Source organism: Trichosurus vulpecula, chromosome 6 (assembly GCF_011100635.1).
Source record: "Trichosurus vulpecula isolate mTriVul1 chromosome 6, mTriVul1.pri, whole genome shotgun sequence".
In the NCBI taxonomy this organism is placed as follows: Eukaryota; Metazoa; Chordata; class Mammalia; order Diprotodontia; family Phalangeridae; genus Trichosurus; species Trichosurus vulpecula.
In genome coordinates, this window is record NC_050578.1 from 281666479 (window position 1) to 281676013 (window position 9535).

At 50.2% G+C, this 9535-nt stretch overlaps 1 protein-coding gene across 6 annotated transcripts in view; it reads left to right on the top strand.

The window, feature by feature from the left end:
• Positions 1-9193, top strand: part of NAP1L4 (nucleosome assembly protein 1 like 4) — a 32803-nt gene extending 23610 nt beyond the window's left edge. For 3 of the 6 annotated variants that reach the window (XM_036763599.1, XM_036763602.1, XM_036763598.1), the window contains 3 exons: positions 2051-2080; positions 2395-2451; positions 8147-9193. In XM_036763599.1, coding sequence (XP_036619494.1) covers positions 2051-2080; positions 2395-2451; positions 8147-8185 — 126 coding nt within the window. In that variant the 3' untranslated portion in view covers positions 8186-9193. Of the gene's footprint in view, positions 1-2050; positions 2081-2394; positions 2452-4272; positions 4308-8146 lie in introns of all 6 variants that reach the window. The other 3 variants (XM_036763601.1, XM_036763603.1, XM_036763600.1) reach the window with 2 other exon arrangements.
• The last annotated feature ends 342 nt before the right edge of the window (positions 9194-9535 follow it).

Here is a 9535-nt window from a genome sequence, read left to right on the forward strand (position 1 = left end):
CTGATTCCCCAGGTCAGAAGGGCTTACATGTTTCTAGGGTCATTGATATATAACCTTTGGGGTCCTCTAGGAAAGAATCCTTAATCACACAGAAAATGCCAGCAGTTTGGTCAGGCACAAGAGCTACCAGAGACTGTGTGTGGCGCATTCAGATCCAAGGCTGGGGAATAGGATTGTATATTCCAAAGCAAGACTGGCAAAAGTTGGCATTTCCACTTCTGCCGTTCTTAAGCGGAGCTATTTGGGGAGCCCACAGCTGTCCTCAAGCCACCCAGTTGTCGGTTGCGAAGCCTTGGCCAGTGTCCAGCCTTCGCGTTCCCGCTTCCCTTGTGATGCCCCTTTCAGACTGTCCCTCCTGCATCATCCTGGGATCTCAGGTATTAGAACCAGAAGGGCCTTTTTACAGTTGAATGCACTGGGGCCCAGAGGTTAAGGTCACCTGGGTGGAAGTCCTGCCGCTCCAGTCCAGCTTCCTTGGGTCCCCACCTGTCACACCAAGCCGTGCTGCGCTGCTTTTCCAGCACCCACCTGTTCTTAAAAAGTCTCTCAGGAAGGCCTGTGGTAGCCAGGCTGCTTTTTAAAGTCCTCCTGATGGTGGTTGTCCTTCCAGCGTGAGGGGCCCATCTTCTGTTTCACGTCTGTTGGGTTGGGCATCTAAGACTGGTGCCTCCCTTCATGGAGCTGCTAGTCCTCGTGGGGGTCGGGGGGAGTAAGAGACAGGACACCCGTGTAGGGAGTTGATGTAAAAGGAGGTGGTCCTCAGCAGGCATCAGTCATGTTAGAAGTGCACTGGCTCTATGCAGAACTTGGTAAGCATCAGGAAAGGCTTCCTAGGGGAGGTGGGCGTTTGGGTTGGTCTTTAAAGAAAGAATAGGGATTCAGTAAGTTGGAAGCCCTCTGGTTTGGGCTCTGCCCTGCCTGTCCCAGCCAGGTTGGGGCGGCCTCATTCTGGTGTAGACAGGCCAGCCTCTGGGTCAAAGTTAGCTCTGGTCTAACCTGAAGGAAGGCGAGGAATGCTCTTCTGAAAACATGAGGATGGTAAAGGCCCCAAAAACCTGGCCTCCCAGTGTCCTGTCATCTTAGTTCTTTTCGTTATTTGAGCACAGGCCACTGCACAGGCCACTTGATTTCAGATTCTATTTTGTTTATCCAAGATAACTGTGTGTGTGTGTGTGTGTGTGTGTGTGTACATGTACACATACATGTGTCTGTGCACATCTGTGCTGCCATTACGCAGCCAGTGCGAGAATAGAAATGGAATCCCCTCAAAGCTAAGGTTTGTCATGTGTATGCTCCCACTGAGGCAACCTTCCAGTGTGGAAGGCCTGGGTTTGAGTCCTGCCTGTGACCCTGGGCAAGTGTTGACCTCTCAGTGTTCTGGGCTGCAAGAAGGTGCTGCCCTGCATTGAGAGGAAAGGCTTCCTTCCCTGGGGGTTCCTAATAGAACTGAAATTGCAGGCTCACTCCCTGCCTCTGTCTTTCCTGCCGGTCTGCTGCATGTGGCCTCCTAAGGGAAGTGACTTCGTGGGAAATCGGTTTGAGATAATTTTGATTTTAAGATCTGGTGGGTGTGGAAGGCTTGACTCGTTCTAGCAAAGCTTTCTACTTGGCAGCAAAACCAGGGTTTGCCTCTCCCTCGTCCAGGGTATTGCCAAATGAAATGTTGTAGCTTTGCTTTGACCAGCCTTGTGGAAGGATCTTTATCTAGCCTCCCCAGCCCATGAACCCTGGGGGCAGGCAGCGCTTCAGTGCCCCTTTGCCAGCCACAGCCAACCAGCAGGCACCCACGGCTTCTCTGTCCTGGCCTCTTCCTCTCCAGGGCCACCAGTTTCCTGGCCATAGCCAGAAGGGCCCTCCAGCTCCTCTGTGCTGCAGTCAGCCACGGGGAGCTTTGTCCTCTGGCCCTGGGTAGTGGGTCAGCAGCCTGGGAGTCCAAGGCACAGTTGTCTGTGGCGCTTTTTGGGAGAGTGGGAGCAACTGACCAAAGCATGCTTGGAGGCCAGGCTGTGCTTCTGTTCTAGAAATCTAAAAATGTTTTTCCATTTTTCAGTTTGAAGAAGGCGAGGAGGGGGAAGAAGAGGTGAGATTTGTTCACTGACAGCTGGGGTGATGGGCTGGAGGTTGGGGGCCACCCTGTATCTGGGCAAACTGAATTCACAGTGAATCTATTTGTTCTGTCTTTAAACTTGGACCCTGGCTCCTCGAGATGTGCTCACACTGTGTGTGGGACTCACAGGTCAGGGGTGGTGCTGGATAAAACGTTGGCCATCATCGTCCACTTAGTGCTCTTCTTAGACCGAGCAATTGGTTCTCCTGGTGGCTTTACTGCGAACGGGTGGCGCTGTTGCCGCTGCCAAGAAACCCTCTTGTTGACTGGTCTTTCTTGTTCACCAGGAGTTGGAGGGTGAAGAAGAGGGAGAGGAAGATGATGACGCAGAGAATGATCCCAAGGTTAGTGGTCTTAATAAAGCCAAATGCTGTGGCTGACACCGTATTGGGCATTCTCCCCAAGAGCTCCCCCTTTGGGTTGGTGGGCCTTCCTTAGCCTTGTGGCATCATGATGCTCAGGCCTCAGCACCTCTAAAGGAGCATGGGCAGGACACCTGGCTGGTGGAGAGGGGGCAGGTGCCTGCACGATTTTCTCCCCCTTTGGCTCTCCTGCCCAGGCGCCGTTCTAAACGATCTGGATGCTCATGCCTACGGTAGGGGAATTATAAAGATGGGATACTTGTAGGGGGTGTATTTGAACTTGAGCTTTAGTCAGATATTTGGTGAAAGCTTAAATAACATTTTTAGAAATTACAGTTTTAAAGTAGGAGAGCTCAGTGTTTAATGAGAACCAGTGAACTCTCAATACCAGAAATCTAAAAATGATTATTCATATTGGCAAAACTTGGATTTTTCTTTATCTGATTGAATTCCTAATAGTAGAATTCACAAAGCTGCCATGTCTATTTTCAAACCAAGGCCCATCCTCTTCCACCTCACTTTCTAAGCAAAAGACAAATCCCATCTCTCCGGCTGAATTGTAAATCAATAATATTTATTATCCTCTGGCATGAAATTAACTAACTCGCCGCCTGCATGGCAAAAATCGGACATGGCCAGTGAGGCTGAGCATCTTTTGGCTGTTTGGGGGGCAAGGCGAGTATCTGTTTAACTTTGATCATTTCTTCTACCTCCCCTCCCCCCCCAAAAAAGGTGAAAAAAATAGTCAGTGTAAGAACTAGTCCGAACCTGGATTATTAATACTATACAGTGCACATGATGTGCTTGGGAGGGAAGGCCCAGGTTGTTGGGAAAGGGCACGCATTGGAAGGATTTGTTTGTAATTTGCCACATAAAAATTTCTCCAGGAGTAGGCAAATAGAAATGCTCATCTTTAAAAATGAGCTACCAGGCAGTTAAGTGAGCCATGTTTGCTGAATCCCTGTCATGTGCTAAATGCTCACCATCCAAGAGGATTTGAGGGATGGTCCTTCCCCTCAAAGGGAAAACGAGCCCAGTGCAGACAAAGTAGTTACCCAAGCAATGCAAAGTGGCAGATAACTGTCCATTTTTCTGATGTCCTGATTATCCAGAGTAATGTTAGGTTGCTGTGAGGTTGGTGGATCTGCACGTTAGTTTCCTCTGCCCTAGTGGCATTTGGGCTTTGGGGCTTATTTTTACAGAATGGAGTTGAAACAGTGGTTCTGATTTCACCCACTTCCACTCTTTGGTTCTGTAGAGACCGCCTGATTCCTGCTGTAAAGATGCTGGCTTTGCTCTGGTCCTTCTTTTCTCTCATGCTGCCCTGCCATAGTTACACTCCCCCAGCTTCCAAGCTTAGTCATCTTCTGGAAGAGCCTCCCTTTCCCCACTTAGTACCAGGTTCCCCAGTACTGCCCTCCTCAGGAAGTCTGGGATGAAGGGAAGGAGAGCCTGAACTGGAGTGACTCTGGGCAGGGAAGTCAGCCGTGGGTAGTGCAAGGGCTGTTGTTGGTTCTTTGGGTTCATGAAACGGTAAAGATGGCCCTTCGCAGGCACCTTTTCTTAAGGGACAGATGTCCACACAGGAATTTTTAGCCGCAGCAAAGCTCTGGGTGACAGGGCAGCATAGTTTAGTATTAGGTGATGTTCTCTGTGAGGCGAGGTTTTGGTGACTGGAGGGCGCAGGTCTGGTGTGTTGGCTAAGTATCTCGAGAAATTGTGCTTATTTTCCTCCTGTATGATTTTGCACATTTCATTGTCTCTCATGCTGACAGTTCCTTTCAATTTTTTTTTCCCATTTAGGTGTAATTTTTGTCTGTTTATCATTCATATCATAGGTAAGGTGGAATTCCATTCATAACCTAACTCGTGGCCAATACAATGTGGGGTCATTGACTTTTTGGTTAAAGAGAATGAAGCCCGTGCAGACAATAGAAAGCCGTTGATTTAGAGCTCGATTCCTAAGGAGTGTGTTTGTGGAGTGAACCTCTGTGATGTGGTGTGGGCTCCTGCCTCCTGGAGCCCAGCCTTTCCTCTGATCAAGGCAGTCAGGCTAGGAAAGTGCCATCTGCCAGTTTCATGGCACCCCCTCAAGAGTCAGGGCCTTGATGGGCCCCTGAGAGGTGCCTGATGCCTGGCAGGGGGCCGGGGAGAGGGGCTCCCTGGGCACCTTCAGAGAGCAGAAAAATGAGAGGCACCCGATGCCTATCAGGGTGGGGTGGGGGGGGCACCCTTCAGAGAGCAGAAGTGACAGGTGAGGAGAGGGGTCAGGAACAAATGTTGAGAAGGACATCTAGAGAGCAGTCAGTCCAGAAAAATGCAAAGCAAGTGAAGCAAAGATACACTCTTTGTATTGATACAGTAATATTGTGTCTTTCATTTAATGTTGAAATCTCTCCAAGAAGGCAAGTACCTGTCGAGTGTTCTAGTGTGAAGTTTAGGGGGAATTTTGTGAGTATGAAAGGTACTTGAATGAACAGAAGAGCCATTTGCTGAGTTAGACTCCTCCCCCCCCCCCCCCCCCCCCCCCCCAGCCAGGGCTGTCCCACTAGTGACCCTCTCCTGCCCAGGTGACTATTTCAAGGTTGTTTTCTAAGGGCATTGAACCCTCAGGGTCCAAACAGCCAGCTGTGCTCAGGATCCTCCATGCTGGTTATAGCTTACTAAGCTTGCAGTAAGTTAATACAAGGTTGTAAATTGGAGGGGAAAGCCTTACCTGCGTCCAGCAGGATGGAACAGTTCTCACCTATGGGTGCCTGAGACCCAGGATGGGGGGAGGGTGGAGGCAAAAGGAAGGTGTCCCAGAACCCAGCAGAGGGCCTGGGAACAGCTTAGAAAATGACCACCCTTGTTGTGGATTCTTGGGGAACCTCCAGAAGTCGGGGTTATCAGAAAAGGGCTAGACGTGGAAAGAAAAATCCACCTGTTTGAACGAGTGCTCACCAATTTTATCTTATTTATTTAATAAAATCCAGTTTTCTAAACAGAATTTAAAACAGTAGCTCTAGAATTAAATCAGGTTTTATCATTTTTGAGGAGTGGGTAATTAAATGGGCCTCCTTTAGGACTTCAGACTGTTGAACCCTTGTCTTTAACGACAGAAACATGATTTGGTTTAACATGAAGATGTTATGTATCTTGCTTTGGATTCTTCATAAACTTCTATAGAAAGCCAAAAGGATTTTTTTAAACTCTTAAGAGTTATTTTAAACTCCACGAAACTCATTTTGTTGATCACAGATAGGGGCTGCTGCAGGTGAAAAGGTCGCCTTTACCATTGCCTCATGGCAATATTAATCACATTTCCTTCGTGGGATTCCTTTGGTGTCTCCTCCTCACCTGAGATTGACTCGGCTTTGTTGGGAAGACTGGTCCATACCATATTTGCTTGTATTGGGACCGCTTCGTGCAGATCATCTGGGAATTGGCCCCAAAGCGACCCCGGTTTTCTGACCTAGGAGTACAAATTCACAAAGCTTCCTCATTGAGACCAGAAATGGGGTGATGGTTGTATTCAAGGAGAACAAGGGGGCTTGGGCCATTTTATTCTTGGTTCTACAAGTCATTTCTTGCCTCTTAGCCCTAGGGATTAGAGAACCAGTCAATTTTTCCTTCAGGCTGTAAATACTTAGGGTCTATAATCATTTTGGCAGCCCTGCAGTTGAAAAGATGTGTAGTGACAGGTTCTTGTGCCCTTTCTCAGATGGGTCCATGTCAGTGTTACAATCCATTCTTTTAACTGGTGCCATGATGTGTTGGTCTTTGCAACACCCTCCTCCTTCCCTTGGTGATCAAGCTGGGGCCTAGTGACTGAGCCAGAGGATAGAGGCTTTGCACAACCAGCCTCTCAAAGGAGCAGATGGTCAGTTTTCTCTGCCCCAGAAAACTGGTGGAGCCTCATTTAGTCAGTGACATGGAGGGTCAGCAGGGCGGCACCAGCCTTCTGTGGGGCACTTGGCCAAACCGGACAGTGCTGTGTTCTGAGCCTGGCGCATCATGCCAAAGGCAGACGTGTTCAGTGATTTCAGTGAGGATGTGAGTGGGCTTCTCCGGGTCCGAGCAGGAAGGATCCAGTGATGTCGCCCAGAATGCCACTCCATAGCTCCCATTCTTCTGATAGTGCGGTCTGCCAATGAGCCAGATGGACATGGGTGGATGTGGGAGTGAACAGGGCCTTTCCTTCTGAAGCACCCAGGTGCTTAGGGGTTGTATCAAGTCAAACTTAGAAGAAACTTCTCATGACTCCTTTTGTACTCTCAAGTCACTTAAAAGTAAGTTTCCAGGGTCAGATTGACAGGGGAAGCAGTGAGCCTCACTTTGGGGTAGGATCATTTGGGTGAATTCACTTTTTTTGTCCTAGAGGCAAGCAGCCCTGCTTCCACGTGGGCCAATTTGCCAGCGCTGGATTGATCTTCAGCCATACCTCTTAATGCTTGCCTGCCTTGCAGCTGCCTCAGTCTCCCCCGTATCCAAGAATTGTGGGGAATTACCTTGCAAGGTGTCCCAAAGTCAGTGCAGACCCTAAGCGTGTAAATAGAGGAAAAGGTTTGATGCTATACCCAAAGTAGTAGTACCTAAGACTCATTAGAATATTACTCACGTTTGTGGAGCACTTGAGTGTTGAAAAAGAACCAAAAGCTTAGAATGGAGGTGACCAGTGCCTCCATTCCCATCCCTGCCACTCACTCCGCATGTGATGACAGTCCGAGTTATCTCCCTGCTCTTCAGGCCCCCCCCTGCCACCCAGGTCCTTAGACCACCTCCTGGTCATGCTGCACCACACCCCTTTGAGAGAGAGGTCATTGAAATGAAACTGTAGGTGTGACATAGAAACCTGCCATACAGTCCTCCTTCATGTGAGCTGCCCCAGGTAGAAGTATGGTCCCACCTCTGCCTTGGCCTCTTCCTGTGGAGGCTCAGGTGAGTCAGTACTGTCACTGTTTAGTTCTGGCCCTTAGTGTTGGGCTCAGCTTCTGGGGGAATGCTCTGGACTTGACTTCTAGGAAAGTGAGGCCTGGTCCCACGTGAGCCTTGGGTGTTTTCTGTGGCGAGTAGCCGCCCTCTTGGGATTTCCTACAAGTTCTAGTTTTCCTCCCAGGGAATGAGATTCAAGTTGCTCCTTGTCTTAGTCAAACGGTAGGAAAGGCCCAGAAAGTTCAGGATTGGACTGTGGGAGAGAGGCAGGCGCTCTCCAGGGTTCCCCCTGGTGCTGAGGTCACCAGGGGAGCTTTGTTCCTTTAAGGGATAGTGTGCTTGGGCAAAAGTCTCTGGCCTCTCCACAGTCAGTGTATTTGTGTGAGTGTGTTGGCTTTTCAGCGTGGGAAGTGGGGGGTGCCTTGTTTTCCCTTCTAAAGCATCAATTCGAAGCCCAGGTTTCTATCTTTTTGTCAGTGTATGACATCACGTTGAATGTCTCCAGTCAGACCCTGGGCTTTTTTGCTGGTCTAAGCCTTCTCTGTGCAGATGGAAAGTGCGCTAGGCACCAGGAAGCGTGGATGCACTTTTTAAAAAGCCTGTCTTTCCAATGCATGCATGCAGGCACACTATTGGGTCACTGGAGGGGCTCCCTGCGGAGTGATGCATTGAGGCCAGGCTCACAGGGGAGCTCGGCTTCTCGGGTGCTGGTGGGTGGTGGTGAGGCTGCGGGCTCAGGGGCCATCTCTGTTTCTCTTGACAGAGAGAATGCGGCCAGCCTGCGGAGTGCAAGCAGCAGTGACGCGTGGGGACGCACGCCCTCTTGGAAGAGGCTGGGCCACCTCGGACGGACAAATGCCTTGGGATCCCTGGCCTGTGGCTTGGGGTGTTAGCTCGCCACAGTGCAGCCTCACTAACAATGCTTACGGTTAACTTGTTTTCAAGTGCGTGGTTTTCACTTACGCTTTTTTTTCTTTGCCTAATTTGTACAGTGTAACTTCGATGCATTTCGCAAATAAGAGGTTTCAGTAAAGCGCCCTCTCTGCCCGCCATTGGCCGCCTATGAACTGGGCAGGTGCACACATGGGTGCCAGAGTGCATATGTAACTTGGTCAAGACAAAGAGGAGGTAGGACACTGCGTGCGCGCGCGCGCGCACACATACACACCACACACTCACACACTTTTACTCACTCCACCCTGCCCCCACCTGTGCCCGTGCCTGCTTTAGCAGCCTCTATCCCAGTCATCTCAGAGCTGCCAAGTAAAGTAAAGCCATGTTTGCTAGGGAAGAAGGGGAGGGGACAGGCAGGGGGCTCAGGCAGGTCATCTTCCTATTTATTTCCTCGTGTTCGTACGTACGTTGAACTTGGGCCATGTTTGCCTGACAGAAGGTGTGGCGCCTCTGTCCAGGGAAGAGGGGCTTGTGTACCCTTCCCAGAGCAGAGGCCGAGGTCCTCATGCCTTGGAGCAGGGGGTGGGCTTGGACTTGGACGCACACAGTGGCCATCGGGGCTGTGGATCGTCGGCCTCCTCCGGTTCCCCGGCTCCAGCTTTTGCTCAGTGCTCTGGGATGGGTGGGTCCCTTATTTCTGTTGGCGTGTAGGATTTCGGATGCACCTTTCTAGTTACTCAGTACCTGATGCCAATCTCCAGCCACCATTGACTAGCAGCTTTATCAACACTGTGACCAGGCGTGTAGAGTGCTCCAGCCTTACCTGAAACAATACACATTTGTAACTTAATAATAGACGGCGTTTTCAATTTGTACAGAATAGTTAGGGTATTCTATTAAAGTTGTGAAACCTGAACATGATGGTTTCTGTTGTGCTTCTTGAGGCCTCTGTTTCTGGGTCTCCTCTGTCCTCTGTTCTCTGCTTTTTGTCGTTATTTGGAGGATCCAGAGAGCTGCCGTCCCACCTCGCCACACCCAGGGACATGCCCATGTGTGCCCCCTCAGGAGGAGACCCCTTGTGGTGGGGGCTGGGAGGCCTTCACCACCCCTCACCAGCGATGTGTGTGTGCTGGTGCTGGGCTGAAGGAACTGCTCCACCCAGAAAGGCTCCCCTGTTGTGCAATCTCTTGCTCACTGGCTTCCCCATGGGAATCTGCCCTTTATGGTGATGCCCAGCCCAGATTAATAAAGGCTTGGG